Below are 24,149 nucleotides of genomic sequence, written 5' to 3'. Positions count from 1 at the left end.
GTTTTCCCCTGCCATCTAAAATATTTTGCCATGACTTTAGTAAACTCTTCTATGTCATTACCTTTTTTACTGGCATAAAGTTATTTTAATTTGGCCAAGAACAAGATTTCCTAATTTCTTTTTAACCTCTCAATACACAGCTTAAAATAAACAGGCAAAAAAAAAGATGTTTTAACTGAATTCTTAGCTGAACTAGAATTATGTAAGTGAGCTATTTGGAAGACAGATCAGTGTCTCTCACTCATCTGGCAGTAATACTTCCAGCTGAAGTGAACTGGATCAAGAATGGTCTTTGAGAGGGCTCACATGGGCCAAGAGCTTTTTATGGGATGAAATATAAGCTGTAAAATACAAATCCTTGTAATGCTGTAAAAGATCTTCATTTTATCTTTCAAATAGCTCACAAAAGAAAAACAGATGAAGATTAAGACAACTCACAGGACTTGAAACTTTGAGAAAGGATAAATAAAAAATGAAATAGTAAGAAGACTGTAATTTCATTCAGGAAGAAATCTATGAATACTTTACCTTGGAAACAGCAGGACAGGAGTCCCTTCGGACTGTCTCTATGCCTTTTGCATCAAATACTGGGTCCTTCTGGTCCAGTGTTTCATACATGTAACCCACATACCTCTTTTTAGTCTGCAGGACACATGGCAAGTAGACCTGGAATGTTTAGAAAGAAGACAGCCCAGTCTGGAATGTGTTTGGGACATAGAGGGTTTCCTAAGTATTATTCCTAAGGAATACTGTGCATTGTTGGTTTGGTGTTTTTTTTTTTTGTTTTTTTTTTTTTTTGGTTAAATCATTACAACTGATAAAATAGATCAAAGGACTCTTAAAGGATGGCTGAGGAAGTTGGGATTCTGTGGTGTTCCATTCTTAAATCATTTTATATATCATTTTGCTGAAGCTCAGATGCAAAGTGAATATGAATTGTTGCAAGTACCTTTACTTTTCTGGATCACACCTGCCACTATTTCGAATGTAACTCTATTATCTTTCTTTCTGATAAAGACAACTTCATTTTAAACATCAGAGAAGAAAACGTTCCCAGCACAAGTAGTGGCTTAGAACTTTCTGTTTTCAAACTTAAGGAGATGCCAAAAATCGGTTAGTATCTCCATTTGGAGCAAATATGCTTTTAAAATGCCTGTGCTTGGAGAACAGTTTTCTCTGGAACGGATTTTTAGGGTCATGGTCTCTTTTGCTTGTTTTCTCCAACCTCTTATTTTATTCTTGATTGTAGTAAGTATTCCTTGAAAACTTTGAAATTTAAGAATGGAGAAGAATTTTTTTTCATAGTGTTACTAGGATAACACCACATCTTCCTGACTCTCATGTCAGGAAGAGGAGGCAATTTAGGTTGCCTCAGGCTTACAAATTTTAATTGACCTTGTTGAGTCAGGTATGTACTTTGAAAATATCCAGACAACCTGGACTAATGCTAACTGACCTGAACACCTTGCTAACGACTTTACAGTGACAAACTTCCAGCAAAATCAGTAATATATTGCCTTACTCTTCTATAAAAGATTTGTTGTGGTTAATATTTCTTCCAGAAGCCGAATGAATGGATTTTTATGACTTTTCATTTTACAGGTGTATGTATCATGTGGACATATGCTGAAATGAGTGTGCTACAGCTGTCTGAAAAATAAATATCAGGCTTGTAATTAATGCACTGGAATTGGGGACGGTGAACATTTCCTCTGCTAAGTTGCACACATTGATTCAATTGTAGGTATACAATACCAAACTGAGGGAGGTATTTCCCAAAACTGATGAGAAGAAATTCACTTCTTGTTGTGCTGCCAGGACAACAAGCCACTGATGTGAAATCAGGAATATTTCTCTTTATTGTTCACACTGTTGTGCTCCTCTGAAAAGGTCCCTGAGGCATTAAGGAGCTTGCAATGTATCTACAGAAACAGCACATGACTTGTTTATCCTTATGTCCATTAGGGTTCAGAAAAATCTTTCATCTTCAACTTTTTTTTGGGCATTTTTTTGTTTGGTTTTTGTTGTTGTTGGTTTGATAACACCCAACACATTTCAAGCAAAATTTTTTCCTTTTACCTTTTCGAACTTCAGTTTAACAGGCTTGGGATTTGTTGCTGTTACAGCTTCAGCAATTTCTTGACCAATCTTAAAAGACTGCTCCTTTGTGGCTCCTTTCAAGAGTACAAACATGCTACAAGAAATCAGACATAGGAAGTGAATGCAAATCTGTTCAACACAGTTCCTGAAAACTGTATGCTATAGTTTCCTGGTAGCAAGGCAGGGATGTCATTATGAATTTTATTCCCCTTCTTCAGCTAGAAAAGTCAAAAAACTGAGCAACTTCAGCGTTCAGCATGAGATGAGGAGTGCCAAAGGGCTAATGAATGCTGTGACTTCTGATGAGGCAGGGAATGGACTGTTCCCATGCACTGCGAAACTGGAGTTCCTAGGAAAGAATTGTAAAGAGCCCTGGTATACCATTTTTTTCCCCACTGTGGGCAGCAGCAGGATTTTACTTCATTTCTCCAACATTTTGTTTTTAATGAAACCACCATGAATTCAGTATCTTTGAAATGTCAAGTCTTTTATCAGACCTGGCTGAAATCAGTCACTGGATTAATAAGTTATTAAGAAACGACAGCCAGACAAGCTTTGTTTCCCAATGGCTGAAAAATTATCCAAGTGTGGAACAGAGATGGATATGCCTAGAGCATGGCTATTATTTAGATGAAAGACTGACTGAGAAAATGTATGTCAGGCAGCCTAATAATATCTTTGTATACTCTGGTGACTGCTTTTGAATTGTATCCACTTCTGAAGCTTAAAGCAGTGCCTTCCTCGAGGTGAAATGCCTACTGTGTTATATATACACATTATTTTCAAAAATAAAAATGGCAGCAGGAATAGGCACAAAAATAATAATAATTTGGTAAATTAGATTTATATTAATTCACAACTGAAAAAATATCCCCCCTCTTCTGTTCCACATAATTTTCAAAGGAAAGGAAACCTTTAAAGTGCTTAAAGAAACCCAAGCAAACTTGGTATTGTTCACTTTGCATATTCTGCAAGGCAATAAGCAACATCCAAAGAAGATCCACACACCCTTTTCAGCATCATAAATTCACCTTGCTCAGACAAAAGCAAAATCTATCTATGAAGAACTATTACGATTTTAATACATTTTAAGAAGCAAATTAGGAATTACCTGTCTGTATCACCATATACAACGTGAGCACCCCATTTTTTGGTATCATTCACCAGTTTAATGGCACGCTCCAATGTTTCTCTGGCTTTGTGAACAATGCTGTCTCCAATCTGCAAAGTTAGATTGAAAATCTTTATTTCTACTGCTAAACCAAATCCTAGCTCTTGGTAACTACAGTCTATCCATGCTTGATCTTGTTATGAAAATCACTCTATTGAGATGATATATTTTATTTCATGGTTTAAATGCATATAATAAATAAAAAGGTTGCTTAATTTACCCCGAAATAACAAGAACTAAAAAAAAAAAAAAATTATAAAACATGGTTTAAATGCATATAATAAATAAAAAGGTTGCTTAATTTACCCCGAAATACTTTTTTTTAATTTACCCCGAATACTTTTTAATTATAAAGTATTAAAATAAAGAAGAATTTGTTTTAAGCGTCTTTAGAAATTTATAATATATATTAAAAATCTATGGAGCAAGACAAGACTGCTCAGGATCATTTTCTCCAGTTTTTGGATTCTGCTGATTCCTATGAAAATGAAGAAAAAGCTACAATGTTTTGTTTTATTTCCACTATTAGAACTGTAATCCAATTTAACTTTGGAAACAGTTCTACAGCAATGCCAACACCAAATGCTACTTTACAGGAAGAAGACGACCATCATATTTTCCTGGAAGATCACAAATAAATCCTAAGTTTCTGATTTTCCGCACTACAAATAAAAACAGCTTTTCTAAAGGTATTTAGTTTGTTTCAAATAATAATATTATGTTATCTGACTAGTGTCTTTCCAACATTTTTTATACATTTTTACCTGCAACCCTTACCTCAGTGCATGGCATTCTTCCAGAAAAATTAGCAGCAGTATAGCCAAAAGTAAAATTAGCTATATATTTAAGACCCAACTGACGAGCTTCAAGCATTCGAGTCACAGCCTTGTCATGCTTATAAGCCTTCATTGACTGTTTCACCATTATCCTGGTCTTCAAGATTTCTTCCAGCATCCTTGGCAGCACACCCTTTCTTACTGAAGGCTGCCATAAAGGGAACAAAGAAAAACGTGGTGTTAGAAATCCCAACATAAACAGTTAAGAGTAAAATCAAGCCCTAGAACAGTTAGTTAACCACTGATAGGAAAACAAATTAACTAGCAGGATGCCCCAGCCACCAACAGTTTGGCTTTTCCCACAAATACTACAAGGAACCTAGAATACAGGCAAAGCTCTTAAGGACAGAACAAATAGCTTTTTGTTCTTTGTATTCATCAGCTCTGCTGATGCAATGTTTAGATAACCTTATTAACTAAAATGGGACTTCAATATTTAGCTATTAATTCTCAAAGTATTAAATGATGAAGGAACATTATCTTTTAAAAATTCTGCAAATATTCTTCACTTGAAATTTTTGTTTTACATTAAATACAGATATGCTGGTGATTGCCTAAATATTTTTAACAGCTCCAGGCCATATTCATTACATGTCAGCCAGCAGGACACATTACAAAATGAGAACAATAGAAAGCAAGTCAGGGACTCTCATTTCCCAAATCATTACTCTTTTTCTAAGAAAGCATTCTGCTATACAGGCAGGAGAAAAATGAATTGTTACACACAGATAATTACCATTTGATCCCCAAACTGCACAAGTAAAGTACAGTTTAATTATAGATGAAATAAGCCTTCAGTATAAAGCAAAGCATAAAGACATTTTACTTCCTGAGATGCCAGAGGTTCAGCACTTTGACAAATATCAAAAACATTGTGAAATGAGAGAATGAACCTCCTCTTTCTGTCAGCTCTTAATGCAGCAAAATATAAACTACAATATGAATTTGATCTTAAGTGAGCCAACAGGCAGTGAAAATGCTGTCACAGAGCACTAATATCATTACCTTGACAAAAGCTACTCCACTGGGTGACACTGTGATATCATGTCTAATCTGGTAGAGTAAATCAGGAGGTACTCTCAGAGATGTACAGCCAAATTTGAATGCATCATACCTAATAAAGAGAAAATTTAAACATGAAGACAATTCATTCATTTACAGACTAATCAAGTGAAAACATCAGCTCACATTAAAATGCTAATAATGCCAGCAAGGACAGAATAATCTCAAGCATAAACAAACATAACATAATTTCAAATTTCTTAGCTACATACAGAAGGTTCTAGGAATAAAGTAGTAATAAATAGCTAAATTTCAATGCATGCATAATTTATCAATTCTGCTCTGTGTTATAAATTATTACCAAACACTGATTTAGTGGAGGTATGTACTCAGTACTCTAATCCCCTATGGAAACCATGCATGTTTACCAAGTACCACACTGCACACTTACTTTCTTCCTACAAATTCAGAATTTCAAATCAGGAACGTGAAAACCTGATGGTGACACCTAACAATTATTGCAGGCATCTTTCCATTCTTCAAAATACTGTTTTACAAAGGTAATTATAATGAGCAGTGAGATCTTTTTCCAATTAATAGAATAACTGTTAAGCTCAATAAAAGACGCTACAAAGAATAACTCAATTGTACCTTTTAATTTTTAGTAATTAGAACCAGAGTGAACTACAAGTGATACAGGAACAATCATAGTTCATTAAGGAATAACCCCCGTCTAGTTTTGAAGACAGATGGTGGATTTACAGTAATTTTAACTTATTTTAAAGCAATGTTAAAAACCAGCATCACCACAGAAGTCAAAGAGGTGTACATACACACATGCACAGAGTTGTTTCCAGGGGTTTTTAAGAGAACAGAGTAATCCTGTATTTAATTAAAAACACAAACTGATTTGTATATGTATGTGTATAACATGTGCACACACCCACATGGTAGATTTTTATCATCTGTATTGTGTAACAGAAAATGGTGCTATTCATACGTGCCCATCGTTTCCAATGGCAACCAGGGGTTCTCAGTACCTTAGAAAAGACACTCAAGTATCTACAGAATCAAAGATCGTGAGAGAAGAGTAACAACTTACTTTCCTAAGTTCTCAACATGTCCCAGGCAGGTAGAAAAGCAGTAGTTGTATGCTATGACAATGGAAGGATACAAGGACTGGAAATCCAAGACAAGAACAGCGTTGCTGTAGAAGCGGGACTCTGGCTCCATGATCAAGGGAACACACTGTGGGGCTTTCATCTGAGCTCGCTGCTGGACGCTGGGAGTCACAGCAATGTAGTTCATGGGCTTCGCAATGCGCAGCATCACCGACTCCACACGGTACTGCAGAGCAGTTTGGATAAAACCATTATCACCAAAAGTGCAGAACAAACCTGTATTAACTAGTGCAAACACACTTACATTTCCTGAATTTAAAGTACAAATAACTGCTTTTCCAAAATAAATAGCCATGCTCTTAAGGTACATTTTAATTGTATTTTATACCACTAGATCATCTTTAGGTCCCTTCCAACCCTAACCATTCTATGATTCTGTACTCTGTATTACACAGAGTAGAACTCTTCCACATGTTTCCTCTTTGTTTAGCCCTAATCACTGAAAATCAAGTACTTTTTTTATATGGAAAAAACCATCATCCAACAGGCTTCAACAATATATGTGGATGGCCATGCTACTATTGTCTGTGAATGAGCATTTGATAAGCTGTACTACTGTCAGACCTGCAGATCACCAAAGAAAACAAAGTATAATATGCAGTAAATGCACTGGGTATCATGCTTTCTCCCTGGTGCCACAAGCAGAACAGGAAGCATAAAACAACCAACACCCTGTTCAAGATACCACAAAATGTTATATGTGTAGCTGGCAACAAGAGAAAAAAACCCCAGCCTTATTTGCGTATTATTCAATGCTTTAGTAAAGGCTTTAGAAGTACAAATGGGCAGGTATGCACTGTGTCCTTTCAGAATAAAAACCCAAAATAGCTGAAAACATAATACATGGTGTGAAAACTACATACATGGGTGGCAAGGGACTCAAAAATCCTGAAATATCAAAGAAAAATTCTGCATAATTGTAAAATCCCGTGCTTTGTAAACAACTAAATCACTATTAAAACTGTCTGCCTGACACACTATGTATGCAATCATTGTACTGAATGGGTTAGATATAATTTCTTTAACCTTGAAGTTATAAATGAACTTACAGAACCAATAGCCTTAACAAGACCATGCACCTTTAACAGAGGTTGGGGTTTGATGCATAGCTGGGGAGCAACATAAACGACCACTGCTGCCTTGTACTAATTGCACATTAATTTGTGTCCAGTGATGAACTTGGATGTATGACAAGGTGGTCAGGGACTGGTTCTGGCAAGAGGTAGATTTTGGGGTTTTTTTCCCTAGTTTTCATAGCATTGTAGAATTTAGGTTGGAAAGGCCTCCAAGATCAACCAAATCCAACTGTTAACCCAATGCTGCCAAGCACCACATCTACACATCTTTTAACTTCAGGGATAGTGACCCTGGACAGCCTGTTCCAATGTCTGACTATCCTCTTGGAGAAGGAGTTTTTTTCAGGTGCATCTGTGGTTCCTAACACATCAACAATCCTTTTGTCTTTGCTCCCATGTGGATCTCCAGCCCCTACCTCCACTGAGAGAGCAGACAAAAGGACTTTGCTAGGATACTCTTTCTCAACCACAGGTGTGATGCTCCCAGATTTATCTTTAGGGAGCCTGATCTTATTCCTTTCCCCTTCAAATTGAGTTTAATCTCTCTCAATGAGCCCTGCTGACTCCTGTGCAAAAACCAGCAAGTTCTTCAAACATCTGGCTTATTATCTGTAATGTCTGTGACCACCTCTTGTTAGATTTTGTTTAGTCCACTAAGAAATGTTTGAGATGGCTTAATACAATAAACTAAAATAATTTTAAAAAGTTATTGTAAAATTCAAGGAGAGATTCAAACATGGAAAAATAAAGTATCTGAAATCTGTTCTTATTACTATTCAATTTTAACATGTTTTTCAGCTAAAGGGGAGTATCTTCATAAAGGGTAGGGACTCTTCTATGTGAATAAAATTATTTGAGAATTGTTGCAAGTGCCATTTTTGTGATCTAGAGAGTTTCAATGGAAACAGAGCATACATGCACAGAAGGGAAGAGAAAAGAACAGTCAGGATAGAAAATGCAGCATGCTTCTGTTGATCACTCCCACTCACAGACATCTGAGAAAATGACAGGCAGACAGTCTTTGTGGGCTGCAATCATGACAGTTTAAGCATATCTATGCTGGCAGTATGCCAGTCCCACACTCCCTGTCCCTAACTGTGCATTTCTCTTCCCTTGCTCCAACAGTGGTATTTTCTGATAGTATGGTAAACCAGATCTGGGAGCTAACACTGCCATGGTTCTGCTGATGGTGCCTGCCAGCCTGCTCCCCTTTTCCCCCAAATACAGGGTCATTACCAGAAAGACCAACAAGAACCTGCTCTGGGGTCAAGAGATGACACAGGCAACTGCAGTCTAAGAAAAAAAAGGTGGCTGAAGTTTTTTTAATAGCACTGAATTGTTAAGGAAACTGCAGCTTCAGACAGTCCCATATCTGGCTGGCTTATGATAACAGAAGAGCTGTAACACACGACACAGTATCTGACTCACATTTCAGGCACTGCTCAGGTCTCGCATGTAGCCATGAAAGCAGTTCAGTTGGCCTAGTCACTCACAATCTGGGCAAGGAAAGCTTTTGGTATCACTGGAGACTGCTGGGCTCCCAAACAAGCACATCTTGCTCTGTTCTGCTCCCTTTTCCCTCTGATACTGGCATCAAAGTAATAGAACCACAAACACCTTGCATGACACATACTTAATAAAGCCAGAACCCCTCTTGTCTTACTGTAAAATCTCACCCAGAGGTCTGCTGCACCACAAATGTCACTCAAAACATATTCAATGGTGTTTTGTCTGCCCTGAAAGAAACTAATCTCATATTTCTAAAACACGATTAATTATATTTCTTAATGTTTTAACACTCATTTTCAGTCTCATATAAGTGTGAAAAATACCAACTCAAAGGGAAAGCTTAGTGCTCCTGAAGGCAGTAGAAGAGATTCATTGGAGTGATTACATTTGGGGAACTCTGTTTTTAACCTCTGAGACTAGGCAAATCAAAAGCACCAATAATATATTGCATGGTATTCTTTATGTTTCAATTTCATGATAATTCACGTTAACAGCCTTCTGTGACCCTATGAAAATACACATATGGACTGAGAAGATACTGAAGAACTAGAACATTTTGTAAAAGCTCTTTTGGTTTTGTGAAGTATAAGGAGAACAAAGTCTTACCTGGGAGCCTCTTGTTAATACATGTAAGAACTGAATGCCAAAAAGTCTTGCCATTTCACTTGTTCTGTCAATCAAATCCAGTTTTTCTAACAACAGGAGATTCCCACGAACCCGGCTAACATAATGATCAACCATTTTCCATCTGTGAGAGCAAACACCTCGTTATAAACAATCAGAAGACTGCTGCTCTTTCTACTAAGACTAATGTATTTTTATGGTAACTTGTAAGAAACCAGAAAATAAAATTTTCCTCTAGAACATTTTCATAGAACTCTTTCAAAAGTGTGGCATATATACACTTGGGTATTCTAAAGACATATCCACATGGCATTACAGCAAGCTACTGTTAAGGCATCTCACAGTGACATACTACATCCTGTTTTCCTCACTGCCCCAAAGGATTACCAAATCAGACACAACTACCCCCTCATCTCTTTACATGTTTTTTTAACTAAGTGGACCTTTGTAGAAACATCCTTCTGTATTAAGAATGCCTACCACAGCTGAACATAAATTCATAATTTCAGTATAAATCACATTTCCATTTAGCTACAGAAACCTTTACAGAAATTTTATGTATGTCACAAACAACGTGCAGTTCAGTATTCGGTTTCATGAATTGTTCATAGCACACAATACCAAACTGCTTCAAGAAGAGTGAAGCTGAATGTGATACATGTCACATGAAGGTATTTTTAAGCAGCTATAGCTACTGTCTTAACATCTTGTGTGCTGTTTTGTAATACTTTAAAGCCTAGTTTGCTTGACATGCACTTGAAGTAAAACAGAAGCCTGGCAGTTCATTAAAAGCCCTTCTGATGAATAGCATATACAAAATAAAGACATTACAGAACTTCAAAACAGTACATCTATTCAGGTATGTTGAAAATGTAACTGAAAATATTTTGTTGTAATATTGAAGGTAAAACTATACAATAGAACATCCAAGTAAATAAGCTCATGTTGCTGCATATACACTGCTCTAGTGCCTAAGCTAAATTGATTATTTCTTCCTATTGTGGCTTTACCTTACACCTATCCAATGTTAAGAATCTGGCCTTAAAAACAGCAAACAAAATGGATTAATAGATCATTACCTGTAGACATCTGCCTTATTGTCAAACCAATCAGACAGAACTCGGAACGTAAATAAAGGAAAACGATGATGAAGCACATGAAAGCCCACATTTTCAAAAGTGTAATTCGTTAGATTCACCTAGAAAAGCACAGTGGACATGTCAAGATGCATGATGGCTCTCATAAGCAAAAAATCTCTACTTTTCAAAAACTGCAAGAACTAGTTTTATTAACTTTTTGTTAGTTTTTTGTTAAAAAAGCTAGTCTTTATTCTTAGAAATCCCTATTTACAAGTCAGGAAAAAGCATCTCTTATCAATTCAAAAGAATATGCAGAATTAAGTAGTTCATAAAGATCAGGTCTGAACTTGGTCAGAACAAGATTTGTAAAGACTGGGCTATTTGAGTATTAAATGGAAAGTTATAAATGGAACAAAAAAAAAAACAACCCCAAAACCACCAAAAAACAAACCAAACCAAACCAAAAAAACCCAACAACAACAAAAAACAAAAATACCAAACCAAAAAACCCCCAAACCCAAAGAACAACAACAAAAAAAACACCCAAAAAACAAAACCCAAAAACCCCTTACAGTTTCAAATATGTTCAAGTACATATTGTACTAAAAGCACCATACTAGACAAATTCCTAAAACAAGTAAGTTGTTCTCAGAACCCACAAATCAGTGAAAAGGAGTATCATTAAGAAACATTACTGAAAAATAAAGGCCTCAGTACTTTAGAGATACACAAAACCTATTCTCACAAACTGTCAAACTACTCTATTTGAAAAGATGTATAAAGAAAAAATTGTGGAAGTTACATGAGTTACATGAAACTTTCAACTAAGTCTGCAATAATTAGAAAACTCAGTAAATCAAAACATTAACCTTTAAAAAAATTTACCTCATGTCTCATCATTCTCCATACATTCAAGACAATTCGCCCAACAATATTTATTTCACTCATTGTATCTGCTCCATATTCATCCAGCTCGGTGGCAAATCTGTTCTCTTTATTTTCATCTAAAGACATTAAAGGAGACTATATTTAGACAAGTTATAAGACAGTCAAGACCAGATCAAACCATCTATCCCTCTTCCAATGTATGCTCTCTAGAAAAATAAGAATTCATAAAGATTACTGCTGATTCCACAAAAATTACTTATTCACCAGTCATCCACACAATCTCTAAATAAAACTCCCCCAACCTTTTTCTGCTCTTGCCCTTTGCAGAGAATTCTTACTTTGGTTTACTGAAATAGTGTCCAAGGCAACATATTCTCCATAGTGAATTTACTGGTTATGCAATGCTGAATGTTACTTGAGAGTCAGCTGCACATGCAATAGTGCATAACATTAAAAAAAATTATTTTAAAAAAAGTGACTTCTGGCCTAAGGAGCTTATAACTCAAGGCTTTACTTGCAATGATCTTACACAGATTGAACCAAGTCATGGGAGAGAAAATTCAGTCTCTTTCACACACTATAAGCAAACCCACAGCAGTGAGAGTAAGTAGACATGAGTTCTGGATAGCACAGGGAAAAGGAAATAGGAAGGAACAAATGTAGATGCAGAAGCAGCATTCTAAATCTTTCTGTGAGACAGCAGTGTCTAAAGTAGAGAAATATATCCTCTTTTGCCATCCTTGATTTTTGTCATGCTTTGGAATACTGCAGCATAAGAGAAGACAGTCTTTTTGGTATACACTTCTTTAAACTATCTTTTTTCCAGTCATTTTAAGTCTACAGTTCTGGTGTTTTTTCCCAGAGTTTACAAAGATGTTTTTTAAATGTATCACACAGACTAAAATCCATTATGAATACACACTGGTCTTATTTCTTATTAGTTTAATGGGAGAGAAATCACTTCAAGGCAATTTACCCACAATTCTAAATCCATACCCATTTTTTTAACTGCTGGTTGCTTTGCATTCTGCCACCACTCATTTATCAGGTACAGCACAGTCTGTACAGTACCCTGCTAATTAAGAGCAGAACATTTTGGACAGAGAGTGTAGAAGTGTGCATACACACTGCTTTGCTATAATGATCAAAACTGAACAATTAGATCCTCAGACAGTCATGAAGCACATTTACCCTCGATGACAGAAGTAAAAATTGCCTGAAATGCTGCAGAACAGTTATGAAACAACATAACACAGATTCATTTTGTATCTTGATCTTCAAATGTGTCCCATATAAATTAAAATATGGTTAAGAAAACCTATTCATCATTTACTGACCTTATTAGTAAATCACAGATACTTGACAAAATTTAGCAGACCTTTTGTACACTTCATCAAAATGCATACTATCTTTTTAACCTCCTTATTGTTTCAAATTTTTAAGGAGGAAAAGCAGCAATTTATCTTTCCATGTTTGGGTGGAAAAAATGCCCCACCAAGTAGCAACATTTTTTCTTCTGCTTTTCTTCATTTCCACATGCTAGATCTCCCGTAAAAGTGAGGAACTTGCATTCCTTCCCCTCCTTTTTAAAATGTATTTGTTTTTTAATTTTTTTTTTACTGGAAGTAGAAACTATTGGTTAGTTCTACTTTCTTCAGTGTCATCCCAGTTCTCTTTTGACTTGTTTAGGAGATTTCCTACATTAAGTTTGCTTCATGTCTTGCTGGTAAAAAACTGGCAGCAAAGTATACCATGATCACAAGAGAGACACACTGTCTGATGAACTCTGCCTGTGATGAGCACCACCATATTACAAAAAACCTGCACAACTTTACAGCTGGTGTGGGAAATGCATCACCAGAACCATGTAAGCCTCTTTGGGAACTATGCTGGCAAGAAGCAGAACAGGACATTCCTCGTATCTTTCGAGTGCACGAGATGAAGTAAAAAGAAGTTTCCTCTCATCCTCTCTTACCCACTCCCTAACTTTGAGCTGTGATGCAAAGGAGGAAACAGGAGGGCACACAAAAAATGCCACCATGCACACACAGGGATGGCATGCACTTCTCTTGTGATGTGTCCTATGACTTATAAATAGTTCGCTTGTAAAGGGCAGAGGCAGCACCAGACTCAGCCAATAAAGCAAAACCAGAGAGAATTCCAGCTTTCTTTTAGTTAAGTTGAAATCACAGGAAAGGAAAGTCCCTTCCATTTTTATTTCAACAGGAGGAAAGAGACGCATACTTCTTGAAGGCGCACTTCCTGTTCTGAAAATACAGCATGTGAAGAAGAGAGGGAAATACAAAGCACAGGGGTTGGAAAAGCAAGAGGAAGACAGATGGGGTCAAAACCACGGACAAGGAGGCCACAAAGCAACAGAGAACACAACAACTTGCACGTATATGGTCATGCATGCAAGACATTTATGGCATGACATTTCTGGGAAGAGCTCATCAGTGTAAACATTTTCTCATCTTTCTGCTGCAATTCTGTCAAAACAAACCAAACACTTACCTTAAAATAACAGCAGTTCTTAGAAACATTTTTATGTGTTATGTATTCCACTTCTGAGTATGCATCTACCAGCTGGCACAGGAACACCTGCACTACAAACACCAGAGCTGTGCAGATTGTGCCTGTGCTCTGAATGCCCACTTGAACTTCATGTACAAAAATGTTAAGGGATACAATCCTGATTTTCTTCAGTAGAAATGAACCCATGTTGTGTGGGACTTGATAGTTGTAGGGAAGGAAACCTGACTGTGAAATACATGGGGACACTACCATTAGGAGCCATACAGTTCCTCTTCTTCGAGGACCCATTCATGTGTATCCCAAAACCAGTAACTTGAGGAAGGGTTTATGTCAGGAGGATGGGTACTATTAACAGCTTTGCTGATTGTTTGGTTCTGCATCAACTACAGTGCAGACAGAGCTGTCCTCAAAGACATGAACTGTGACTTGGCCTTTGAGAACAACAGCAGAGACACATGTCCCAAACTGAAAAGATTGTTCACCATACTTCTACAGTAGAGCAGTAAATCTTTGTGATCTCTGGAGGTTTTAAGAAACCTTTGACTATAACATTTACTGTTCCTCTTACTACAGACATTGTACATCTTTAGATGTAATGGGTCAAAATTTTTTTCTGAACATCCTTCAGTACCTCTGAAGATCGTACCCAAAGGCATTATTTTGCAACTAGTGTATCATCTCAATTTGAGCCGTCAAGGAAACTGAATAAACAAGGTTCATGCAATGCACTAGTATTCCTGAAGAATAAATTTGACAGCTTTGTCTTGAAGAAAGAAACTTATGAGCACTGATGGCCTGTTCATATTTAAACTATCACATGATCCTGTTTTCATATATGAAGTATTTAAAAATTCACCAAAGTTCAAATACCAACTTTCAACTGAAGATGCAATTTTTTTCTTGTGTTTTCTTGTCTCTGGGAGGACTCTATAACTCAGTTCTTTTCCAAACATGTCACAAGTATTGAAAGCATCAAGAGAATACAAATATTTAAGCCTCAGGGAAGGACTGTGTGAACACAGTGCTGCTAAACAACATATTCTCCTGGCCTGGCACACAGGACAACTACATGAAAGATGATTCCTCTACTGGGTATGCTCAAAGATGCAAGCAGCCCAGTATCATGCTCTGTCATGTACTCAAAGTCAGGTACTTCAAGATGGGGGAAGCAGTTACTGATACTCTCCCTACAACTCTTCCAGATTCCAATCATTTGCAGCTTCCTGGGCCAGACATTATTTTCCCATTTACCATAGCTCCCAATGGATTCTTCTTGCAAGAGCTTATCTCCTTTTAAAGCAATGTACACTACAAGCATTTGTACTATCCTTTGACCAGGAACTAAAGAATTCAGCAATGCTGAAACTAAAAATTAACTTATATTCTGTGGCTGCCACTTGCTAGCTTCACTTGATTTCCAGTTCTTGCATTAGAAATGACCATGAAAACCCAATCTTCTCTATTTCCCTTTATATCCCTCAATATGTCAGAGGCTTTTACCTTTCCTACACTGTTTTGTTTCTTCTGGAATCCCAAATTACTAAATTACTAGACACATCTGGATAACCCTTCTCATTTTACCAGTTCCCCTGTATTCACTTTGATGGGAGAAAGGTTGTGAGTGGGCTACAACCTCAGTATTTGAGATACAAGCACACTACAGATTTTTAGGTTTTTTACATTTACATTCATTGCTTTATATTTTCCTTGCTCCATAGTTCCTAACATTTGCTTTTGCAAACATTACAAAGCAACAGGCTCAAGGTTTTAATAGAACAATCACAGTAATGGACTTCTTATTTCGGAGCAATTTCATTTCTGTACAGATGCTTTTTTCTGTACAGCTGGCAAAACCGGATTCTTCAACTGTTTTGATTTTTAAAGTCTCACTCATCCACATCACTCTGATGACTGCAAAGAGCAACAACAAATTTTTGAGACACTTTTTCATTTTATAGTTATCCTGACTCTTCTCAGGTGCAAAAGCACACTTATTTAGCTGTTGACTAACTCCATTCTTCAGAATGATGGCTTCTATTGACTGGCTAAGTATAGGCACTAGGCTTACCATTCTCATCCAAGTTTTCTTGCCAGTCTAAACAGACTTTTTCCCGAATGCTGGAGGAAAACATCAGCACTTGGACCCAATAAAATTTGCCCAAAGTACAAGAAAGGTCATTGAAAGTGAAGATTTTATTACAAAGCTGTCCAGAACAATTGCTGCTCAGGAGCAGTTTTATGTTCTTGTATTCCAGCCAGAGAAACCACAAATGATTATTATGGTAGGTACTCTGAACGACTGGAGACAAGGAAAGCAAAACAGGGTTTGGTAGCAGAAGCACCTCCAAGAACTGAAACTTAACACACAACTATAAAATGTAAAGGTTCATGAATAGAGGACACACACAGAAGTGGAATACACCACAAATTTGAAAATTCATTAAACACCAGGGTGTGTGTGATTATACTATTAACAACACAGGAGCAAGAACAAAAAAAAAAAATATTTCTGAAGAAATATGCTGCATTTATTTTTTAAATTTGTTCATAGATTTCAACTTGTTTCTACTGGAACTGAATTGAAGCCCTAAACAAATAACTTACCTGGCACACGAGAAATCATCTGGCATAAATCAACATTCAGTGCCGCAGCCCTCTGTAAGAGATAACCCCAGGAATGCATCTGGACTTCATAGCCTAGCAAAATGTCTGGGTCATATCTAGAGAGGTAGGGGGAAAAGAAAAAATGAGCTTCATATAATTTACAAAAATATTTTCCATGAACAAAGTCTAAACAGGATTGCATTCAAATTATGTTGAGTTAAAAAAGACGCAGTCACAATTGGTTTCTATGAAAGCAGCATCTGGACTAGGAGACAATATTTAAAACATGCAATCTCTTAGGATTTTTAATAATGTTCAATGGCAAAAATATTTACAAAGGATATTTTCACTGGAAATTTTTTTTTACATACTTCTATCATTTCAGTCTTTACAAATAAAGAACAAAACTGAGGTCTCAACAGGTTTTATTGATGGCATCAGGAAGTATCAAGCATAAACTGAAACTTAGCTACTGGCACGAGACAGATGTGCAGTGAAAGACAGCCATGCCTATGGAACAGAATTTGCCAGCAGGTTAACTGGAATGTTTACAGATAATATTGTGTCACACATACTGCAGCGTAACCTTGAGTAATCAGAGGGAACTCCGGGTCCTAAATGATGACCCTTTATTGGGAGTTACAATTGCAGTTGAGTGAGAGTTGTCTAAACTGAAAGAGAGAAAAGCAACTGTATCTATCAGTTCTCTTTAAATACTTCTTTATTTAGATAGCGTTTTTTTTCTAGAAGACACACAAGAAAAACTTATTTTATGCTGTATTTCTTTCCAGCTGGAAAATCTAACTGGCTCAAGTATGACAAACAAGTCAGAATTGACTTCTGACACAATAATTTCCAATCAGGCTCTGAGTAAAGCTCACTAGACAGAAGGACAAAAAGTGTGGCTTTAAAGGCAAAGCACAGGTAGGAGACAGCTCAGAGGACCCAGTATCACCTAACTGTTGAGTAGGCACTACTAAAACCACAAGTCATGATCTGCTGACTTGCTCAATAGCCTAAGAATGATTTTGTTGGGCAAAAAGAGACTGGACAAAGTAACATAAGATATCTGTTATTTTTACAGCAAAAAAGAAAGGAAATTTCAGTGAGATAGCTGCTTCTTGGTTAGACTGAATGATTTTTAGTGTATTTTCCAACCTTGATGCAGCAGGTAGTATTCAATACAACTGAAAGACATCAGGGTAGCTATCAGGAGGTAGAGGATGGATGATGGGCTGAGGATCCTGTACCATAGTCTATGCCCAACCCCACAACAGGATGCAGGCTTGCAGACCTTAGTTTATGGAGGGAGTGGGCAGGAGCCTTGGATTATGAACAAGAACTCTGTACTCCTTGCATCCATAAATACATTAAAAAAGACAAACATTTCCTGACTGTTGAATACAGAACAGCCTTTCCCTGAATACTGAGTTAGTTGTATCACAGACATTACAAATGAAGCTTCAGACTTTATTAGGAAAGTGTCTTCCTTGCTTATGTGTCCTTGCCAAAGGCAACGACAACTCACTTTGAAGATACTAATTACTCTGAGAATAACTCCAAAAAACAGTTTATCTGCACTTCTGCCATGGACACTGACCTTCTCTGAAAAATAATTGAATATTGTTACTCAGCATGGCTCTCTCTTTATTACAATTTGGGCTTTTGCACCTGCAAGAAGTTGCAAAAATCTCCTTTATTACCTACTTCTACTTGTGAAGGAATGGTTTTGATACAATTTTTACCTAAAGCAAGGGATTCTAAAGCAAGTTTTTGATTTCTAGCATTCTACAGAAAGTAAAAGAACTAGCACTTTGAATTTGGGGGATATTTTGCTATCTGCTGTTCATGTCAAAAGAAGAATTATTTGGGTTTGGAGGTGGAAATGATCATCAGGAGTGGAAGCAGTAAATTTACTCAATATGGAAACCTCTTCTACCAATGGTACAACCCCAAAGCCACTTGGAACAATTTATGGACAAATGACTCAAGCTAGCCTGCAGCTCATTCCAGCAGTAGAGCCAGTGACAGAAAGAGTTATGACTGCTTGCTGCTCTGCACAACATACAATGATTGTGAAATGATGCTCCAAAATTATTAATAGCTCAATTTCAGCTTTGAAATAAAAAGGAATTATGCCGTGTTTTATACACGCATAAAATAAACATTATAAAAATTAACATATTTTCAAAGTAATTATTGTATTTAAGCTATCCTGGTCCTAGCATATTGCAAAACTGTACTGATTAATTAAAATGAGGGAAGTAGTAATTCGTTATCATATTTGAAAATTGTCATCACATAATTCAAAATGGAAAATACTTGTAGATTTTACACAGGACAAGGCATTATGCAGATGTGTTCCATGGTAGATGCAAATGTGAATCAGAAACTCATGAAGAACTGCTTAAGTGATACATAAAACAATATTCATTATGCCAGAAATTTGCTTTCTCTTATAAGCCTGTTCTGAACAGAAATAAGAACTGTTTGGAAGCAGCAAGTTGGTGAAGTTTGTCCTTCATCAACTGATGAAGGACAGCTGCTTTGGGTTGTAACTTGCCTAAGCAGGGCATTACCTTTCTCACTTCCTATTTAAACAAAATTAGTACTGCTATTATATTACTACTGCAACTGAATATATTTTATCAGTTCTGGAGGTAACCTTCCCATCACCTTTTAACCTAGTGAACAAAATGACCACTGTAATCTATCTGTATATAATCTCAAGAGCTGTTTCTCTAGTATCCTTCAGATGTGAAGGTGTTTTTATGAGACAAGACATAAAAACCCTTTAATTTATGATGTTTTCAGATATATGCTTTTTCTTCTATAAATAAATTATATCTAACTTAAATATCACATATTTTAACACAATTTTATGTAAATCTACATGTAGATTGGAAAGCTTACTAATCAAAAGATTTTTTTAAAAAGCAGTGTGCTAGTTTTCAACTCAGTCTTGCTTGTCCAGACCATTAGAGATCGCCTGTAATTTCACATTACTGACTTACAGGTATCACTTTACAGCACATTACTTTGCTTTTCCATTCCAACTAAATACCACCCATGTACTAAGGGAAGTGTCTAATTTCAGCTAATTTTGGCATCTCAAGTTTTCTAAACTGGTCTCTATTGTCATTGAACAAGAAGGCCTCTTTGGGTGAACCATTCTTTGTGTTTTAGCCACCTCTTGCAGACCAAGATCCTGTTCTGTTTAACTCTTCTGGTGATGAGGATAGCTAATCAGACACTGATTGTGAAGTACAGATGTTTATGGTTCAGTCAGATGACTTATACAAAGGTATATAAATGGAAAATCAAGGTAGAATAGCTAGTAAATGGTGAGACCAAATTTTACTGTGAATTTCCTGTAATCACAGTCCTTTAATGTCAGTTGGTCCGTATTTAAAAATTGGATCCAAGTGGTATCCTTCTAACAGCATGAAAACCAATAAACGTACTACTGGCAACTGAATTGCTCAGATACTGCAGTAAGTTACACATATACGTATTTTGTATGTATATCTGTATGCATTCCCAAGTGTCTCTCTCAAATTATTTCAGATGGAAAAAAACAAAGTAACATTAAACTAAAGAACTCCTTTCTACTAAGTAACACTTATAACCCTGAACTCCTGCATTACATATACATAAGATCTACCTTATGCAACAGGTTTAAGAGACCTATCAAATTTCTTGCACTTAGTAAGAGACACTGTTGTCTCCTGCTTCTATATTGCTTGCTGATGAACTATATCCCAATTTATGCAGCAGAACTGCTCCCTCCTGCAGCCCAGTCTTGTGCACCAGTGGTACCAACGAACCAGCGTGGCACTTGCTGAGACCTCCTGTGGTATTCTATTTGCTGTTAGAGAAGAAGAGAACTCTGGAGCTAAAAGAATACATTATTCCACATGGGAAAATGAACAAGCAAACCCAAAGTTTAGCTGATGTGAACTTAGCTGAAGTGTGACTCTCTCCTTTTCACATGGTGCCAAAAAAACAACAGGCTGTGAGCTAAGAGGACAAGTTTTATGTTTCATTCTCCTGTCTCACAATTTTTACATATACTATGAAACTGGTCTTTGACATCAATTCAAACTATTTTATCAGAAGAAATTGTAACGAGACCAGCTGTTACTCCTGCAAGAAACCAGTAAACTGTAATACTGATATTTGAAAGCTGCTGGCTAGTAGTAACATGACAGGAATAAGAGGTGTGCTTGCCAACATATGCTCTTTTGTTAAAAGGATGGGCCCTGATACTGCTTTGCATGCTGTTGCCAGACTTTCTGCAAAGATGAAAAGCAGCATTTATGCTGGCAGGATTTAAACACAACAGCATTAACATTCAACTCATACATGCTGAATAGAGAAGAAAGGCGATTATTTGCCTTTCCAGCTAAGTCATTCTGCTGCTATGACATCTCTTCCTCTTTCTCATTTGACGATTCCGTGAATGAACACTAAAGCTCCCAGTTATACCTTCCCTTCTATTATGGGTCTGCTTTTCCTGACTGCTATTTTTCTTCCAGCTATGATTAAGAGAAAAAGGGGGGTTGGGAACCATGCCAGACCTATGATACAGACAAGAGCAGTAACTGTGCATAGCAATAGAATTCTTGGTGGCTCAAACATGTAACTGAAATCTCTAAAAACATTTTTCCAGTTTGCTTTAGACAACAGAAATCCATAAAGTTGATACAGGACATTAGATACAGATTTCTACAGGAAAATGTCACTGATGAAGATGATACTGGCCTGGAAAAAGAAGGTTAGATTAGAACATCTCTATTTTAAGAAGACGATGTTGCTAGAGCATTTACAGAAGAAGAAATATCCAAACAAAAAAATTCATTAGCATTATACCTTACAAGGAAAACATAGTAAAAAATATTTTAAGTATTAAGCATTAACAGTTTAATACACAAATGTTACCCCCAAAATGTTTATGTAAAATCTTATCTTATACTCTGTTCATGTAATTCCATCAAAAACTACTTCAGCGGAGACAAGGAGCTGTGGGTGTCTGTTAAGTTTCAAGTAGCAATGAATCTACTACTCTTTGTTTCAAGCCCACTCTGTTTTCACATCCTCTGTTTGTCTGAGAGATGGGGACTGTGCACTCCCACATGAATTCCCCAAATTTTGCTCCTCTCACATCTGCAGGACCAACCCTTTTCTGCTATCTGCTAGCAACTGCCCTTAAAGAGAAGCAGAACAATTTGCCCTAAAAGTGAAGAAGCCCAAACATTTAATTTCTCTTTCATGGGAATCCACTGCTCCATCAAGCTTATACATCTCTAGTTTTCCTATCTAGTTTTAAATCCCCATGCAAACATTCTTGCAGCATTCCCTTCCACCTTCTCCTCCTCCTCAATCAGCTTTCCTGTGTTAGGGAAGTATGTAAATGTGTTTACTCTTTTTCCTGCCTTTAGGTTCAGAGAGATGGTTCTCTTACTTCCTCAAGCAGAGAGATTCTTCCAATTTTTTCCTCTCTCAGTGCAGCTGACACCTTAGAATCAACAGAGGATCTATTCAAGAAAGCACCTCAGGCAGTACAACAGAATGCTTCAGGACAGCAATACACGTCTAGGCTGCATTTCAAGAAAAAAAAAAAATCCCCTCTGAACGTTCCAGATAGCCTACAACTTGGATGTCTCTGCTTCTAGGAGATCCCCAGCAGCTGCACAGGATTAGAAGGATGCTGTCTCTCAGCTGCTTTATGCCAGTTTTGAGCTGAAGCCCTTTTTTTGGTTTACAGCCAGAGGACAGCTTACCAAAGAAGGCAAATTTGGACCTATGCAAGTGCAGCTCCCTCTCAAAGTCCAAGACAGTTGTCAGGGTACAAAAAACCAATCTAACGATGCTTTTCTTTTTTACAGATCTGTGTTTTTGTTCTTCCCTCCCTCCTCCAAACTCGTATTTGTGGCTCTTCCTTTCTGTCTGTTTCCTGACTCTCAACCTCAACCTCAGTATTCCAATACCCTTCAAAATTAACGTTGTCTCTGCATTGACTTTGGTACTCACACTTGTATTTCACAGGTTAGTCAGTCTCAGTAATAATCTCCTAGAAACAGAGGTGCTTATTCTTCTCAATATCTGGACAAATCTGTGGATTTTCAGTATAGATGAAATCACAGATCACAACTCCAGAGAAACAACCAGGTCTTCTTCTGGTCTACTAGAACACAAGATGACTTTTTTCTGTTTGCCAAGGGCTCTGAGTTAATCAGAGACAACATCTGCTAATCTACAGAGGAACATTTAACCTGGTATTTACTTCATGGATGCCAAGGTATTAACTGTACCATGGTTATTCAGATCTAGCACAACCTAAACAACTTCACAGTGAAGGTATTAACTGAATCCAACTTCAGTTCATTTATTCCAGAGAACCTTCTGGAGCAATACTCATCTTCAGTGAACAAAGAGTAACTTTAGCTCTGCTACAAGAAGTTTGGGAAAAACTCTTCAGTGACAAAAACCTAGTCAGACACTGATGAGCTATGAGTATTGCAAAAGTTACAAATTTTCCAGGAACAACCTTTCCTTCATCTGTATGCTGGAAGCAATGACCCAGAATTCTCTACTGGGCTCTTCCAGAGTTTACATGTATTGACAAGAAGTTACAGAGTCAACCATCATTTATTTTCAATAGTCAGGATGAAAAGAAAATAAAAGGCCTAAACAAGGAAATAGAAGGCTGGAACTTGAAACAAATAAGTATGTTCCACAATTTCACATATACGGAATAAAAGGAGGAATTAGGCCAACTACTAAGAGAATGACTAGAAATAGGAACAAGAATTCTTAAACTGGACTGTGCAAGAGAACTCCTCCTGCAGCCGAGATGCTTTCTGTTCCGTGCTCCAACAAGTTGATAAAAGTCTGTTCCTGATACTGACAATCAAGAGTGATTAGACAGTCTGCCATTCATCATGCCAGGAATCTGGAATTTCAGTCTTGCACCCTTCCCTCCAACTGCCCAAGAGGCCAAGAACATGAACCAATAGCAGGCTGCAGTCATGCTGGGCATGCTGTTCAGTCACAAGAGCCTATTACTGTTCAGCCTAAAGCATGTATCAGAACATAAGATACTGATACAATTCCTTGCTTGAAAATTAAGGTGATTTTGAGTGTTGATCCATAAAGTTCAAGTGGTAACATTTTTAAAATATGGCCTGATAGTTTTCTTTCTCGTATCTATCAGATCTACTATTAAGTGCATCTACCAGAAGAGCCAAAGTACCTAACTCGTGCTGGAAAAAATAACACTAAAAAGATAAACAGAAGATTCTTTAAAAAATAATTACTAATTTTCATTAAAGCTGCCTGCTTGTTCATTTCTCATTGAGGAATTTTTGCAGTCCACTACTTCTTAATTACACGGTTTACCATACTTCCTCCTTCAGTTAAAGCTACTCTGGGCCTAGACACTTGTTTTATGCTTAAGAAATATAAAACATTAACTCCAACAAAATTTCTCCTTTTTTTGCCCAAGCTACAGAAAATAAAGGGGGAAAAAGAGCAGCAAACTG

The 24,149-nt window shown here is 36.9% G+C and overlaps 1 protein-coding gene across 1 annotated transcript in view; it reads right to left on the bottom strand.

Moving 5' to 3' along the window:
• The window catches only part of REV3L (REV3 like, DNA directed polymerase zeta catalytic subunit), a 115,490-nt gene that overhangs the window by 10,378 nt on the left and 80,963 nt on the right, over positions 1-24,149 (bottom strand). The window contains exons 19-28 of the mRNA XM_039726611.1: positions 16,606-16,721; positions 11,464-11,582; positions 10,579-10,697; positions 9,482-9,623; positions 6,212-6,456; positions 5,113-5,221; positions 4,049-4,255; positions 3,212-3,321; positions 2,080-2,194; positions 529-666 (exon numbers count right to left, since the gene is read on the bottom strand). Coding sequence (XP_039582545.1) covers positions 529-666; positions 2,080-2,194; positions 3,212-3,321; positions 4,049-4,255; positions 5,113-5,221; positions 6,212-6,456; positions 9,482-9,623; positions 10,579-10,697; positions 11,464-11,582; positions 16,606-16,721 — 1,420 coding nt within the window. The remainder of the gene's footprint in view (positions 1-528; positions 667-2,079; positions 2,195-3,211; positions 3,322-4,048; positions 4,256-5,112; positions 5,222-6,211; positions 6,457-9,481; positions 9,624-10,578; positions 10,698-11,463; positions 11,583-16,605; positions 16,722-24,149) is intronic.

This window comes from Passer montanus, unplaced genomic scaffold, assembly GCF_014805655.1.
Source record: "Passer montanus isolate IOZ18808 unplaced genomic scaffold, ASM1480565v1 scaffold11, whole genome shotgun sequence".
NCBI lineage: Eukaryota > Metazoa > Chordata > Aves > Passeriformes > Passeridae > Passer > Passer montanus.
Note: the sequence above shows the minus strand (reverse complement) of the source record. Positions and strands in the feature narration are given on the sequence as shown.